Genomic DNA, 17,541 nt, shown 5'->3' on the forward strand with positions numbered 1-17,541 from the left:
AGCAAAGAAAAGATGTAAGTGACTTAGAGCACTGCGGGCTATCTTGATTTGTTTTAGTTTGTCTTCCTCTGCTATCATCTTGAAGAGGAAGGAGAGGATGTTGGTCCCCCAAGATGAAGAGATAAAGAGATAATAGGCATCCTTGCCTCAGTCCCTTAAAAGGCTTGAAGAATCCACTTGCATTACTATTTACTTTAACATCCAAGGATGAAGTGGAGATGCATTAAAAGATAAGATCAAGACAATCCTAGAACATCTAGTCCATTCTATCAAAGGCCTTGGATAACTTTTAGGAAAGCTATAGAGATCATGGCAATCCCCTAAGAATATCTAGTCCAATCCATCGAAGGACTTGGATAAATTGGCCTTGAGCATAAAATAGCCTTCTTTGCTTATTAAAGATTTTAGAAAATTGTTACGAATCAAATCTGGATCGATCCAAATGTAAGAAATTATAAAATTTAGGTAACGGTAGTCTTGAAAGATAGGATTTTAGTAGTTTTGGTTTTATATAAAACTAGTGGACGACCATATAGTAGGGTGACAGTAAGGTATGAAGTTGTGGAGTTATGGAGTTGAGTTCACCGGTGCTCAAATAAAAATGATGAGAAAAACATCTGACTTTTGAGTGCAACATCAAGAGGAGAGAATTGTGATTTCTGCTAATTGCAGGAAGACGGTATACTCGAGCGGTGGAAAATTTCGAGCACCAATGAATGGAGACTAGATTCTATCTAGTCTTTCACCGACTAGGGAGTTGCTCAATCTCCAATTAGACCACATAAAAGCCGGGCCAACGAATCTTAGATCCAATAGACTTGCATTGTTAATTTTGCTACTAAAAGCGGAGCAACGGGAGTAGGACGATGCAGTGGTCGCACCTCTAAGCACAAGTGGTAAATTGAGCTCCCCAACCCCAAGCTGGACCAAATTAAATACTGATGGATCATTTGATCCTTTGGTCCACAGCAGGGTGGAGTCAGGTTTACTATGCCTGACACCTGACACTGATGATAAACTTTTGTATGCACACAGGTTAGCTACGAGTCCAGATCCAAAGCCAAGGTCTATGGAGCAGTTGAGGTGCTATGAGCACACATGTAAACCATTTGATTTTTCATTTACTTGACATAATTGGCATTTGGCAGCGGGTTTTCTACTTCAAGTAAATGCCTGATTTATGCTATAAAATGATGAACAACCGTAACGTGGTTGCTCTTTAGATTTCATTTAATATCATTAATCATGGCTAAGATTCGTCATCTCAACAGCGAAATGACATCGCAAACGCATAATTTCGCACCAAACCATATCTTACACCCACACCCTGTGATATCGACCTAACTGACAATTAGAAATGCAAAAGTTAAATTGTAAGGGCATCTTTGTCCTCCACCTTTAATTGAGAAGCTTTATACAAAGAAAACTAAAAAAAGCAAAGGGGAGTGCCCATACTCCTTCCTATAAGTACAGGTCACAAGGCAATGCTAAGATTTCCCCCTCACCCCCGGCTCAGCAGATAATAATATATCGGTGGGTTGCTCTCCTCTGCATTCCCATTTCTACTCCCATTCCTCCTCCTTCGCTGCCATTTATAACTTTTCGTAGAAGCCCTGCCTTGCCTTGGTTTGGCTACTGCTGCTCCTCTTCTCCTTTCCTGTGAACTAAGAAAGAGGAACCATCAATTGTATCACTCCAATGGACTCGTTTCTTGCTCTCACTCTTCATTTCCTTCTCTTCTTCCTTCTCAGAGGTAATTAATCGAACAAATTTCGTGCAGTTTTTCTTTTAAGAAAGAATAGATTGTAACAAACTACGAAATCTGTGCAGCGGAATCCACCACATTCACGTTCGTGAACCGTTGCGGCAGCACGGTGTGGCCGGGGATCCTCTCCAACGCGGGCAGCTCGAAGCTGGCGTCCACAGGCTTCGAGCTCGGCTCCGGCGAGTCGCGGGCCTTCCCAGCCCCGGCGGCGTGGTCGGGCCGCTTCTGGGCGCGCACCGGCTGCAACTTCGACTCCTCCGGCCGCGGCTCGTGCGCCACCGGCGACTGCGGCTCGGGCGCGGTCGAATGCAACGGCGCCGGCGCCGCTCCGCCGGCCACCCTAGCCGAGTTTACCCTCGCCTCCTCCTCCTCCTCCTCAAGTAAAGACTTCTACGACGTGAGCCTAGTGGACGGGTACAACATCCCCATGGTGGTCGAAGCAAGCAATGGCTGTACGGCAACTGGTTGCGTGGTGGATCTGAACCAGAGGTGTCCGGCGGAGTTGAAGGTAGGAGAAGGCGATGGCGAAGCGTGCAGGAGCGCGTGCGAGGCGTTCGCCAAGCCGGAGTACTGCTGCAGCGGCGCTTTCTCGAGTCCGGCGACGTGCAAACCGTCGGTGTACTCTCAGATGTTCAAATCCGCGTGTCCGAGGTCTTATAGCTACGCTTTCGATGATCCCACCAGCACGTTCACTTGTTCCGGCGGAGCAGATTACACCATCACCTTCTGCCCTTCATCCTCTCCAAGGTACTCCGATTGAATTACCAATTGGTTCTTTTCTTTAATAAATGAGTCAAAAAAGGGGAAGGGGAAAGAGGAAAGGAACAAAGATAATATTGAATAAGAGGAAAAGAGTAGCCTTTTTTTTCGCTTTTTCTTTTTTGCTTACTCATAATATGAATTAATCTTGTTCTCTTTACTTTATTAAGCCCAGAAATGATAGAATTGTGTAAATTAACCAAATCTCTCTCCTCTTTTTAAATCCTCAAAGCAGCCAGAAGTCATCCAGGGATTCTTCAACAAGCAGCACCCCCACCCCGAGAGCAACTGGTACGGGAGTTATGCTGGAAAACAACGACTCTTGGCTTGCAAGTTTAGCCACTGGAGACGCAACTGCTACCTTGCAAACAGTCCCTTTCCTTCACCAATCCTTCCTCATGGTTGCCATCACCTCCTTCCTCCTCCTCATGCTGCTATAGTATCCATTACTCCCAATGCTCTTTAAATGATCAAGATTAAAAGAAAAAGAAAAAAAGGCTCCTTTAAAGGATGAAGAGGTGGTTGCCCTCCAGCAAAGGCTGAGGTGTCCAAAGAAGCTATCATTGTAATCTACTCTTAGTTTTGATGTATTCTATTATATTGATGATACTGTGAGAAATGTTTAGTTTATTGATAGCGGTAGAGAGGTGGGTATGTGTATAGTGATGAGCACATGGTGTGTGGGGGAAAAAATCACCTTATAAGTTCCATAATTTGTATCTCTTTGCGGTGGAATGGAGGAAATTAAAGAATCTTAAATTGTTTACTACTTCAACAGTGAGGTGGTACTCTCTCTGACCAATACTTTTGCTGCAACTGGAAGCAAGGGGTTGTTGGATGTAATGATACGTTCCTTGGAGGTCGCTGTAGCCGTTGCCCTGTCGTCTGCTATCTTTAATTCTTGGCAACTGTGACTAATTATTTCACATCTTTAGCTGTCCAACAATGTCAACAATGGATCAGTATAAGAACGTTCTTTGTTCTGTTCGTCAAAAAAGAAGAAAAAGAAAAAAAGAATGTTTCTTTTATGTATAAATTGCTTTATATTCTCCCCTGTATGGGCTAAATTGATTTAAGAGTCATTGAATGATGAGAGAGAGTGTATAAGGAATCCAATGTGCCTACAAATAGTTTTTATGCTATATGTAATCTTACTCTTTCTTTTTGCATGTTATTTTATTACACTTAACTACACTATAATTAAATTATACTTTTTGTCGAATTACTAAAATTCTCTTAAGAGAAATGTTCCGGAATAAATTTGGATTTTGTAATGGTATCATAGGCAAAGATTTTTTTGGAAAAAGAAAAAAAGGAGAACAAGAAATATTAAATAGAAGAGAGGGGTTAGAGATTTATAAAATCTATATTTATCAAGAAAAAATTTAGGATTATATGTGAAAATAAGTAGTAATTTAGGGGTACAAGTGAAATTATTCTTAAAAACGTGTACCAAGTTTTTGACCAAACTAGCCATGCCAAATATTTTATTTTAAGTGTCAAACTACACTTCAAAACTTAAATAGTAGGGTAATTATTTCTAGAAATCTTTAACTAGTCAGCGAATTTTAAATATATATATATATATATATATATATATAAAACCGTTAATTAGATTAGCGACTTATATAAAGATTTTAAATCTTCTAAAAGTATTACCAAATCTAAAGGAGAGATTTATACATAAATTTTTAATCCGGTCAATAATTTATATTTGTAAGTGATTGAACCACAATAATTTTATATAAAAAAATTTCTTAAAACTTGTCAGATTTAATCGTTAACCGATTGGGTTATTGATTTCCAAACATTTATGATCTTGTATTTAAGTTTGAAAATGAATTAGATATATAAAATTAATTAGTGGCGAATTTAAAATAATAAAAAAACTCTACTATTACCTGCCGACATATTAATGTATACGGACATCATGCCGATACTTTCTAAGAAACAGACAATGTGATAAATTTCACATGTTGCTTACTGGTGGTCAAAATTTTAAGGCGGGTTATCTTACAATTATCATAATCCCAATCTTTCTTAAAGTTTGATTTAACACAAGAATTTGAAAATAGATTATACCGAATGATCTAATCTGAAATGGTTCTGAACTAGATTAGGAGCATGACTTTCGAAGGAAGCTGCGGATAATCTAATCATTGGATCTTTTTAAATTTTTGATATGTTATCGCCCTTGAAAAGAGATTTCCAACAAACTCAATATCATAAGATTTGGATGACTAGATCTTGAGATATCGGCTGAATAGTGGTTGAAGGTCAGATAAATCTTAATTTCTTAGTGTGAAGAGAGAAAAAATTATTGTAGAAGAGGGGGATTAAAAGTTAGAGGAAGCTAATCAAAGACTTGGGCGACGGAAGGTAGGAAGTGGAAGAGGGCACCAATGGCTAGATATAATTGAGAAGAAGATAAGGGCACAATGCCGAATTCAATTATCAGATTCCACTCAAAGGATTTCCTTTACATATTTATAGAGGCCCACCCTAGGGACCCAAACAACTTAGTTAAAATTCTAATAAATTAACAACTAAATTAAAACCCTAACAAACCAACTAAACCATTCTTCCTTATTTCTCGATTAACCTTTAGTTTTGTTGTAGATAGATTTCGAATTTAGAAAAGTTGTAAATACCAAATTGTAGATATGGAGGTTGATGATCTTATCCAACTAGTTTCATATTATTTGGATATTTGTAGAATATTTTGCGAATATTTTTCCAAAATTGTATAGAGTTTAATTTAGCTAATTAAATAAAATTCTAACCTACTAAAGCTCAAACTAAACCAAATAATCAAATAAGATAATTAGATTTAATCCGTTGAGCCAATCTCCCCTTGATGTGATCCGACCCGTTCACATTAGAATTTGCATATAATACCCTATTTTTTAACGAAATTATGATTTACTCCTTACATTTTTACTATTTGCAAATCGAGCCTTCTAATTTAGTGAATATATACAGAAAATACTATACTGTTAGATTTGTTAATCAAAGTTAACTAAGCGTTTGGGTTAAGGTACTATACTAAAAGAAATATAAAAATATTCCAAACTAAGTAATACTAAGGGTATTTTAGTCATGATATAAATAAAAATATTTCTACTTAACGAAATATTATCATAATGTTAGTTCAAATCTAACTCAGAATATTTGTTGCACATATTTGCTAAATCATAAGGTTCAATTTACAAATAGTGAAATATAAGATATAAACCATAATTTTATTAAAAAAAATATAGTGTTATATACAAATTTCTCTTAATTAAATGATCTACTATAGTATCTAAAACTTCACAACTATACAATTATTGGATGCGAGATAATGTCTCTGAGCCTCTGAAATTAATTATTGGATATCTTCCTTTTTCTTATGTATAAACTTTTCTTTTTCATCTAAGAGGGCAATCTAGTATATGAGAGATGGGAATCCTTCTATTTGCACTATTCTAAATTTCTAGGAAAAATATACATTTCACCTCCTTATATTATAAAATGCCTTGTGAACTTTCAATGGTGAGAGTAATTTTCTGTCAAGATTGTCAAATTATCGATATTTTTCTGTTTATCTTTTTTCTTTTCAAGATGTTTGTAATATATAAAATTTAAAATAAGTGGGATTTTAGGGTGAAAGAAATGTAAAACACATAATTTTTTTCATAAAAAAACAATTTTCAACTAATTACGTAAACAAATGAGGGTATAATTCATATTTTCGATTAAAATTAACGATGGCTAAGAAATTATTGATATGATTTACGCAAGTGATTTTAGGTCTAGATTTGGAACCTGCTTCTATACAATAAAGTCGAAGGACGGCTGTATAGATCTGAACTATAAAAGAGTTTAAGTGTTCTTAATATAAATTCATACAACAATAGTTTGAATTTTTGCTAAATTGCAAGGGATAAAATATAACCCCTTAAACTATTAGAAAGATTCTATTAACAACCATAGTAAGGGTGAGAGATATTCTATAGTTAGGGGTGTAAACGAGCCGAGCCTGAGCGAGCCGGCTGCTGCTCAGGCTCGGCTCGAAATTAATTTCGAGCTTCTTTATTGGGCTCAAGCTCGGCTCACCTCAGCTCGAGCCAAGCCTGAGCCGAGCCTGATCGAGCCCGAGTCGAGCCCGAGCCTGAAACAAGCCTATTATCAAGCCTCATTTCGAGCCAAGCTGGCTCGAGCTGGATCGAGCCCAAGCCGAGCCACAACATATTTAAAGTGAAAAAAGCTAAAATGAATAACAAATTTTATCTGTACTCTGTAGATAAAATAAAAGCCAACCAAATTGACTATAAAATTTAAAATTAATCTCTGATTAGCAACCACACCCATTTTACAGGTAAATATAATAAAAGCCAACCAAATGAACTTAACTTAAATTATACAAAACCTTACTAAAACCAAGCAAATTATCATACCAATTATAAAATATTAACATAGATTTATCAAATTTTGGCTCAAAATAATCACACCAATTTCAAAAATTTTACTAGTAAATATAACAAAAGACAACCAAATGAATTTAACTTAAATTATACAAAATTTACTAAAGTCAAGCAAATTAACACACTAATTGCAAAATATTAACATATGGTAATTCATCAAAATTTGGCTCAAAACAAATCCAAATTTTGATATGACATCCAAATCATAAGTCTATCACTTACAAAATATTACAATATAAGTACTTAACTTATATCTTGCCAAATATTACAATAAAATCTGATAACATGCCAAATATTATAACTAAATTTATTTGGCACTCTCAACTCTCAAGTCTTAACACTAAAAAGAAGCTTCATCCTAGAACTGCAAAAAAAAAAAAAAAGAAATAAGTTAATTGCAACTTAAACATCATGCAACTAGTATAAACAAACAATAATAGGAAAAGACATACAATATATGATACCTAAATATCAAACTACATTTGGAATCCTCACAAACACATTATCCATCGCCGGTACCTAAAGAAAATAAGATTATAAAAAAGAAGTCAGCAATAGTTTATAAAAGCATAAAATGAAAAAAATTTATTATGAGAAGTATAGTACACATACCCTAGAAGAGTTGATTTGTTTTTTCAATGATTCTCTAATCCAATTTCCTCCACATACCAAAGCCTCCACTGTCTCGGAAGATAAAGAGCTTCGAAAATCATTTAGAACTCTACCACCGGCGCTAAAAGCTGATTCAGATGCAACAGTGGTAATAGGAACCGAAAGGATATCTCGAGCCATTTTGGAAAGAATAGGAAATTTCAACATGTTTAGTCTCCACCATTCTAGAGCATCAAACTTGTAGTCTGCTCCTCTAAGTATATTTCTAATTCAGATTTCAGAGGTTCAACTGCATTTGTTGATTCCAAAAAATTTTTAAACTCTGCTTGACCTTCTGATCCTTTAGCACCAATCAAGTCATCACTCTTATCAAGTTGAGATATATCATTCATTCTATTATTTTCACCTGATGCATTCTCAAGTTTATATGATTCAAAAGTAGTATACAACACTCTGTGGATCCTTTGCATGTTTATTTGAGCTTTTGCAAAGCAATATATTTTTGGAAAACAAAAATTAATAAACTTCATTTTGTATCGGGGATCTAATACTGCTGCCACTGCCAATAACATATCACATTCTTCCCAATACTTATCAAATTTCTTTCTCATTTCTATAGCCATATCCTTCAAAAAGTAGAATTCACTTTCACATCCTTTATTTAAAGCTTCTTTCACTTTCAATAAATCAATCAAAAATAGATTTGCAGTAGGATATGAACTTCCCGATATAATTTGAGTAACATCATAAATTTTTTTCAAATATTCACAGACTTTTGCAGCTTTAAACCAATCATCTTCTGAAGGTAGCCATTTGTAATTTTCATCTCTCGTTGCATATTGTTCAAAAACTTTTTGGTACACAAAAGCATGCTCTAACATAACATATGTAGAATTCCAACGAGTTGCAACATCCAAAGCTAAACCCTTAGAAGTAGGAACAGAGAGTTGTCTTGCAATTTCACCAAATTTGTACATACGCGAAGGACTCTTTTTTAAGTAAGTAACACTGCATCTGATATTTTCAATGACATCTTGAATGACATGGATCCCATCTTGAACAACTAGATTTAAAATATGAGCACAACATCTAACATGAAAAATAAGCCCCTTGAAGTACAATTTATCTCTAACTTGAAAGTTATTCATAATAGTCTTAGCAGCAACATCATTGGCGGAGGCATTGTCTAAGGTAATAGTTGATACTTTATCCTCTATTCCCCAAGCAATTAAACAATCAATAATAGCATCTGAAATAGCAACTCCAGTGTGTGGAGGTTCCAATTGACAAAAGTTGATAATGCGTTTTTGTAAAGTCCAATCAGAATCAACAAAATGAGCAGTCAAAGACATATACCCAATATTTTGATTTGAGGTCCACAAATCTGAAGTCAAACTAATTCTATAAGTTCCTTTCAAAAGCAATTTCACTTCTTCTTTTGCAGATTCATATACTTTCATAACATCACTTCTCATTGTGTTTCTAGAAATCCGTTCATAATGTGGGTTAAGAACCTTCAGAAGAATATTGAACCATGTATGCTCAACCATATTAAAAGGATACTCATGTACCATCATCATTTTTGCCATTATTTCTCTCACCACATTTTGGTTGTATCCTGATGAAATAGTTTTGAGATAATTTTCTTCTATAGCTGAAGTCCCAGTAATACTAGATGCAGAAGCAAAAGGAATTTTTTTTTGTCCTTTGCCTACCAAACCAGTGCAATTTCACATGTCTTTTTATTTGTGAAGTTGTGCCTTGCTTAGGAACACTAAATAATGACGGGCAATTATTACATCGATACTTTTCTACCTCTTCTCCATTTTCTTTCACCTTAACCCGCTTGACATACAACCATACATCAGAAGTTTTTCTTCTCCCTTTCTTTTGACTATTACTTTCTTCTTCCTTGTTAGTTTCATTATCCTCTTCACCAATATCAATTTCAATAGGTTCATTTTCACTAACAGCATTAGAAAGATTCTTAGTTACTGACTCTGACATCTACATAAAAAAATAAAAAACAGAAACAGAAATACTGCTTAAATTTTTATAATACTTAATTAGTAAAAACAAAAATAGATGTGACGGATACAGTTAATACTTAATAGCCAAGAGAAATAGTTATACTAACTTTTTATCTACTTTATCATTCTCAAATATAAACATAAAATTATTGCTAGCTGAAACAAAAATTATTGCTAGCTGAAACAAAAGGACTATCTGAAGGGAAAGAGTCATTGAAATATATATCTGCATCTAAACATCCAAGAGGACTTGTTCCACCATAGAAGTGCCATTTCCTATTCTTTAGTACCATAAGAAAGAAAAGAAAAAGAACTCTTTTGGTACATGGTTTAATGAGGCAGTGCAAATCCCTAGAAAAGCAAAACTGTTATTGTGTTGACTAGGCATAATAAATTTGCAATTATGCTCCATGGTCTGGGGAATCTAATTTCTCATGAAAATATTCAATTTCATTTACATTACTTTTAGCTGCAACAACTTACTCGACACAGGCATGTTTTGGTTTTGGTTGCAAGGCCTAATAAAGGGCCAGCTGAATTGATGCGCCAACTAATTCCAACTCACTAGGGCAGAAGGAAGCAATTTTTGGGCCATTAGGGTAACCCTACACTAGAGTAATAAGAGAAACTTTTGCCTTTTGGCCCTGGCTTTGTGATGGCATGAACAGGTAAGGATCCTTGTACCTAATATCTACAAGAACTTATAGAAGATTGCTCAAGTTTATCTTCAGTTAAGCATTGAAGATAAGCTTGAGCAGCAGTACTAGATATCCATGTATCATCCATTTATTGAGTATAATGGAACATCAGTAGATTTAAACAACCTAATATCTACAAGAACTAGTAAGTAGAGAAATCATGCCTAATTCAGAAAGATTAAACTGCCCTTAACATTAAAATGATATAGAAAGTATAATACTACAAACGAGTAAGTAGAGAAATCATACCTCTTGCCGGTCGATGGAGGAGGATGACGCGGCGGCTTAGAGAAGGAATGGTGAGGCTACGAGCGGCAACGGCTTGGAGAAGGGACGTGAGGCGACGACGCGACGACGACGGCTTGGAGAAGGGAGGTGAGGCTGACAACGCGTCGGCGATGGCTTGGAGAAGAAATGGTGAGGTGAGGCTACGATGGCTTGGAGAAGGGAGGTGAGGCGACGGCTTAGAGAAGGAATGGTGAGGCTACGACGCGGCGACGACGCCTTGGAGAAGGAAGGTGAGGCGGAGCTTCGCGGGAGGAGAACGATGCAGCAGCCGACAGGAGTTTTGGTCTTTTGGAGAAGGAAGGTGAGATTTGGGGATTAGGGTTTTATTATTCACTTTTATACCGAGCCTATCGAGCCGAGCCTGAGCGAGCCGGCTTCAGCTCAGGCTCGGCTCGATAGTGATTTCGAGCCTATTTCAGTAGCTCGGGCTCGGCTCGGCTCAGAGCTGAGCTGAGCCGGACTCGAGCTACAGTCGAGCCGAGCCCGAGCCGAGCCCGAGCTGCTCGACAAGCTTGACACCCCTATCTATAGTTGAGGAAGTCTAATTATTAAAAAAGAAAATTAATATTCATATTTGTAAAAATTGATAATACTTTAGGAGCCTAGGTGTAATTAACTCTAAATATATATATATTTTTCTAAATTATTAATATATGTGAATAAAAATATTATTAACAAATTTTCTAAGTTAAAACAATTGAAATACATGAAAGATAGAATAAAAATTCACGAATCATCTCCAAAAGGAACCAAGCACTAAGAAACTAGCAGTAATAAAATAACTTATAAATTAGCCATTGATACTAATAACTCTGTTTGTAGTTATTTTGCTCAACTCTCTCTTAATATATGCTGCTTCCTATGCTTGAATATCATCCTCTATGACTCTCGAAACTAGTCGATCAAGCTTAGTGACCCTCAAGATAGCAATGATCGATCACGAAGCAGCAAAATTAAACCCTCAAGATAGCAATGATCGATCACGAAGCAGCAAAATTAATTGTCCATCTAAGGAAAACGCTAAAGAACCTCCTCAGCTCAGCCTTGGATTGCTCCCGAATTCCTTTCAATAATCTATAGGACTTCTAGTGCAATGTCGAAGATTCCATGTGCTGGAATATTTCCCATTGTATATTCTCACTTAAAAAAAAGCCAAAAATTGCCCTATGATTTTATTAGAGCCTTCTCAAATTATTTTAAAAAAAATAGAGTGCATTTAAATGACTCAGGTTGTTGCAAACTTGAATTTTGTCGAAATGTTTAAATATTATGAACCAGATCTGGAACGATTAGTTAGTAAGAAATTAGTAAAAAATATTATGGGTGTTAGCATCGGGAGTTACAAATCTAATAGCTTTAGAGCATAGTGATTCTAAGTCAGGGTGAAAAGATATTAATGAAATAATGGAGGAATGTCAAAATTAGACAAAAATGGAAATATTTGGCATTAGGGCAGTTGCTGAAGGGTGGCAGATGATTGTGGGATGGCGGAGGTCGGTTGTAAGGGTGGGTAGCTCGTAGAGGAAAATGGTAGCTAGGGTTTGGAGGTAGGATTAAAGTTTTTGGGCTAAATCTACTTCCAGAAAAATAAACGGCTAAAATTAAACAGTAAATACAAATATTAATTCCATGATGATAAATAATCTATGATCACTCCTATTTATTAGAGTAAAGTTATAGCTAGTTGGATCTAATTCGCCCTATTAGGCTTATGTACATAGATTATATGCTTCAATTTGAATTTAAAAGTAATAAGCAAAATTAATTAACTAGACTCAACTCAATTCAACCAAAATGACTTGACACTCGTGGTCAGATCATAATAATTCACACTGCTTCTGACATCATTGAAAAAACCCTTAGACACACGTATGTATCTAACCTTTAGGCAATGATATCGTTCGTTCGCTTAAGTAAAAGTCAGAAGAAATATTAAAAACGAAAGTAGAGATGAACGCCAAGATTTTAACGTGGAAAAACCCAAAACGGAAAAAAAACCACGGATCCAAACTCGGATCAAAACCAATCACTATGATAGTAGTAGTTACAAGACTGACTCACAAAACAACCCGTCGATCCAAACGACTTTGTTCTTCTCAGTCTTGATCGCTAGAACCCACGATTCACTGCTTCTCGTGATTGATGTCCAACCTCAGTAGCCCTTGAGATTGATCTTTCGTCTAGATAGCCCTTAAGACGAAAAATTAAATTCTTGTAGATGAGTAGAACCTTGTTCGTTGAAGAACCGATGTAGCCTTAAGAAGTTCGCTCAATAATGCTTCTTCAACCACCCTAGAGATAGGGCATCACAATCATTATATATGATCTCTAAGATAGAGCCAAATCCAAGTCTTATTCGTACTCACGAAAATCCAATAAATTGCAAACTTCATAGGTGTGTTCGAACGTGGCACGGGTGCGTTCGAACGGCACAACTTAATCTCAGGTGTATTCGAACGGGCTCGAGTGCGTTCGAACGTGACTGCTTGAATTCTTCAGGTTGCGTTCTAACGCGTTTGTGAACGCAGCTCTCGGTCTGTGTGAACGCAGTACCCGCGTTCGAACGCGTTTATGAACGCGGCTCTTTGTCTGTGTGAACGCAAACCCGCGTTCGAACGCGTTTGTGAACACTGCTCTCGGTCTGTGTGAACGCAGTACCCGCGTTCAAACGTGTTTGTGAATGCACTGCGTTCGAACGCAGTGTGAACTCAACAGCTTTTCTCCACTAATCTTGCAATTCTTCAAACTAGAAATATTCTAGACTTGTATGAAGCTCATATACATGAAAAGATACACTTAGAATATTTTGTACACAATTGCCAACAATTAAAAAACCTAACAATCTCCCCCTTTGACAATTTGTGACAAAGCATCTAGTTTACAAGATATTACAAATAATTCAAAATGAGCATTCAACAAGTCTAGAAGATTTCGCACTTCAATCCCTGCAAATAATAAAAATATACTAATCCAAGATCAAGTGAAAATAACTTGAAATGAATAATAATCCAAACACAAGTTATCAAGTAAGCATAAGTTCAAAAGTACTTAAGCAAAGTTATTATGCAGTAAATATAAACCAGTAAACTCTAATAAACTCCCTCTATGCCAACACTCCCGCTACACTAGTAAACTCCTAAACTTTAAACTCACGTCTAAACTCGCCACACACCACACACTACACACTCTCCCCCTTTTTGACACAAATGCCAAAGACTAGGAACTCGGGGTAGGTGACGAAGGCGGCCTTGGTTTCTTAGTAACTGCAGCTTTTTTAGGCATTCTAGAGAAGGAAAAAAGTCGCAAGATTTAACATATGCCCAAAGCATACAAAAAAATAACAAGAAATCCAAAAATTCTAGAAACCATGAAGACCCTAAGTGAAATCCATCTTCCACTTGAAAATGCTAAGTTATCACGTTCAATCGCACAAGAAACATCAATGTATTAACTTTAACGTGATCAAAACTCGAAACCGCATGAAATCAATCAAGATAAAGATATTTAATTGAATAAAAAATAAGAAAATTGATGAATGATCATACCTCGCAAAAAGTGAAGAAAATCTTGAAGTTTCGGCCAAAAGACTTTAGATCCGGAGGAGAACTATCCTCTAAAAGGGTTTGAAGTGAAAAATTTGATGAAAAAGATGAAGATCTTGAAGATTTGGGAGGGAGAAAATGAAGGTTCTTTTATTTTTTTTAAATCAGTAAAAACAAAAAAAATCTTTTTGGAGATGCACTTCTAAAAAATTCAAAATAGATTCAAGACATAGAATATAACAATCAAATGAAATAAGTCATACACAGATCAATCAAATCATCAAAAGCATATTATAATCAATTCTAATGTATCACTCAAAATTAAATTAATCTTGATTGATCATAACAATATGCATATGCAAGTTGAGTATAGATAACATGAAACTATCTTCTAAAACAAATATTTCTATTTAATCAATGATGCAACATAGTAGTCAAACCGACTTAGTATAAAAAATTTTACACTTTTCGACTTATTCTCCATAACATGACAGGAATTTTTTCTTTTATTTTTTTTTACTGAAACATATAGGTGATGGCTTTCACACATGAGTAGGTAGCCCTTTTCTTGTAGTACAAATCAAACAATGTCAAAGAAGAAATTAACATATGTCATTTTTTTTGTTTGCTAATAATGTACTGAGTTAAACTGGACTCTAAACAAGACGGTTTTCACACTAACTCATTGTAGCCCTAAGCATGAGGTCAAACTGTGCAAATCAAAGTTAATAGTGAGCTATTTAAAAAAATAATTAATGATATCATGCTCACTCAAGAATACACATACGTTATGAGTGCATTAAATTTGGTTTTATTATTATAGAAGTCGAGGGAGTGATTAAATCAAAATTGATACAATATACTTCAAGATGACAAAATTGACTATAATAACTCATAATCAAGTAAAAAATCATACTTATATGTCAAGAATATATTTTTGAATCAAGAAGTGCATCAAATTTTTTTTTATAAACAAAATAAAACTCTCGACAAATCTGAAACCTAAAAAAAATTTCAGAGTAAAAGAAAACCTAAAAAAAAGAAACAAAATAAAAAGAACACAAATCCTAATAAAATCAGTCCAAAGCACAAATCCCTAAAGATGTACGAAGATACTCAAATCTCTATATATCGAAAGGTTTTGTGAACAAATCTCCCAATTGTTTCTCTGTCTCAATATGTTCCAGTGCTATTATTTTGTCTTTAACTAACTCGCATATAAAATGATGTCGGATGTCTATATGTTTTGTACGCGAGTATTGAACTGGATTTTTCGATATATTAATAGCACTCATGTTGTCATAATAAAGCACCATAGTATCTTGTTCAATGCCGTAATCTTTAACCATCTGTTTCATCCATATTAACTGAGAACAACAACTCCCTGCTGCAATGTACTCGGCCTCTGCAGTAGATAAAGATATCGAGTTTTATTTCTTACTATGCCAAGCAACCAGATTGTTTCCAACATAAAAGCATCCACCTGAAGTACTTTTTCTATCATCACATGAACCTGCCCAATCAGAATCCGTGTATCCCAATATGATAGCACCCGAGTCATAAGTAAACCAGATACCTAAATCAACTGTGCCACTGACATATTTTATGATACGTTTCACAGCAAACAAATGTGTCTCCTTAGATTCAGACTGAAACCTAGTACACACACCGACACTAAATGTAATGTCAGGTCTACTAGTAGTTAAGTACAAAAGACTCCCAATCATGCTCCTATATAGTGTCTGATTAACACTTTTTCTTGAAATATCCTTACCAAGTTGGGTAGTTGTACTCATAAGAGTTTTAGCATGTTTTGTATTTTCTAAACCGAATCTAGTCACAAGATCCTTAGCATACTTGGTTTGAGCGATAAAAATCCCTCTCTCCAATTGAGTAATTTGAAGCCCTAAAAAGAACTTCAACTCACCCATCATGCTCATCTCAAAATGACTGTGCATGAGATCAGCAAACTCCTTAGCTAATAATTGACTCGTCGCCCCGAAGACAATGTCATCCACATATATTTGTGCCACAACTAAACTCTTGTTTTCACGTCTAATGAACAATGTCTTGTCCACTCCTCCTCGAGTGAACCCCGTATCCACTAAAAAGGTGGTCAACTTCTCATACCAAGCTCTTGAAGCTTGTTTTAGCCCGTAAAGAGCCTTTTTCAATTTATAAACATGAGAAGGAAATTTTTGATCTTCGAAACCCTTAGGTTATTCCACATAAACATCTTCATTCAGGATACCATTCAAGAAAGCACTTTTAACATCCATTTGAAATAATTTAAATTTTAAATGACAAGCAATGGTAAGCAGTATACGAATAGACTCTAATCTAGCAACAGATGCAAATGTCTCATCAAAATCTATACCCTCAACCTAAGTGTATCCTTGTGCTACAAGTCTGGCCTTATTTCAAACTATATTGCCATGTTCATCACTTTTATTCTTATATATCCATTTTGTTCCAATTACGTTCACATTCTTAGGTCTAGGAACTAAATACCAAACAATTCCTAGAAAATTGCTCTAATTCCTCATGCATAGCATTAACCCAAGAATCATCTAACAATGCTTCCTTCATATTTTTAGGTTCAAAAGAAAATGTATAACAAGTAAATGATACCTCACTTTGGATTTGTCGTCTTGTCTTCATTGGTTCATTCACATCTCCGATCACTTATGATAGTAGATGATTTAGTTTCACTCTAGCAGATGGTTCTACTACGGTGTAGTCAGCTTGGTTCATTTTAACCCTATCCTCGTCTTGTTTCTCAATTTCCAGTTCAAACTCTTTTCCAATGTCTTCGTCATGTGTACCTACAGAAACAAAAATAGGAGTAGCATCAATTATATCAGCAGTGGATTCATCTATAACAACATTAGCTGATTCCATAACAGTTGAAGTGTCAAGATTGAATACTCTGTAGGCTCTGCTATTATTAGAGTACCCTAGGAAGATGCCCTCACAACTCCTAGTGTCAAATTTTGTCAAATGTTCTCGATCACGTAAGATATAGCATTTGCTACCAAATACTCGAAAATATGTAACACTAGGTTTCTTACCTTTCCAGATTTCATAAGCAGTCATTTTTGTACCTGGTCTTAGATAAACACGATTTATAACATGTACCGCTGTATTGACCGCCTCTGCCCAAAACCTTTAAGGAACCTTTTTAGCGTGAAGCATAACTCTAGCCATTTCCTGCACAACTCGATTCTTCCTTTTCCACAATCCCGTTCTGTTGCGGAGTTATAGGAGCTGAAAACTCATGCTGAATACTAAGAGAATCACAAAATATGGAAAAAATTTTATTTTCAAATTCTCTACCATGATCAGAACGAATCCTAACTAGGGTAGTAGATTTTTCATTCT

The 17,541-nt window shown here is 35.6% G+C and overlaps 2 protein-coding genes across 3 annotated transcripts; one reads left to right on the forward strand and one right to left on the reverse strand.

Moving 5' to 3' along the window:
* The first annotated feature begins 1,443 nt into the window (after positions 1-1,443).
* On the forward strand, positions 1,444-3,276 carry LOC140761593 (thaumatin-like protein 1). Of its 2 annotated transcripts, none has more exons than XM_073098992.1 (3): positions 1,444-1,753; positions 1,831-2,512; positions 2,760-3,276. In XM_073098992.1, the coding sequence occupies exons 1-3, from the start codon at positions 1,699-1,701 to the stop codon at positions 2,962-2,964; spliced, it is 942 nt and encodes a 313-aa protein (XP_072955093.1). In that variant the 5' UTR covers positions 1,444-1,698; the 3' UTR covers positions 2,965-3,276. The 2 variants fall into 2 exon arrangements, with proteins under 2 accessions (XP_072955093.1, XP_072955092.1); XM_073098991.1 differs by having other exon boundaries at positions 1,447-1,753; positions 2,757-3,276.
* A 4,072-nt stretch (positions 3,277-7,348) lies between these two features.
* LOC140761221 (zinc finger BED domain-containing protein RICESLEEPER 2-like) lies at positions 7,349-17,061 on the reverse strand. Its single transcript, XM_073098472.1, has 6 exons — positions 16,873-17,061; positions 9,418-9,609; positions 7,841-9,116; positions 7,660-7,730; positions 7,471-7,509; positions 7,349-7,354 (listed from the first exon to the last, which is right to left on the reverse strand). The coding sequence occupies exons 1-6, from the start codon at positions 17,059-17,061 to the stop codon at positions 7,349-7,351; spliced, it is 1,773 nt and encodes a 590-aa protein (XP_072954573.1).
* Between the last annotated feature and the right edge of the window lie 480 nt (positions 17,062-17,541).

The sequence above is a fragment of the Typha angustifolia genome, chromosome 6, assembly GCF_048772165.1.
Source record: "Typha angustifolia cultivar Huaian chromosome 6, ASM4877216v1, whole genome shotgun sequence".
Lineage (NCBI taxonomy): Eukaryota > Viridiplantae > Streptophyta > Magnoliopsida > Poales > Typhaceae > Typha > Typha angustifolia.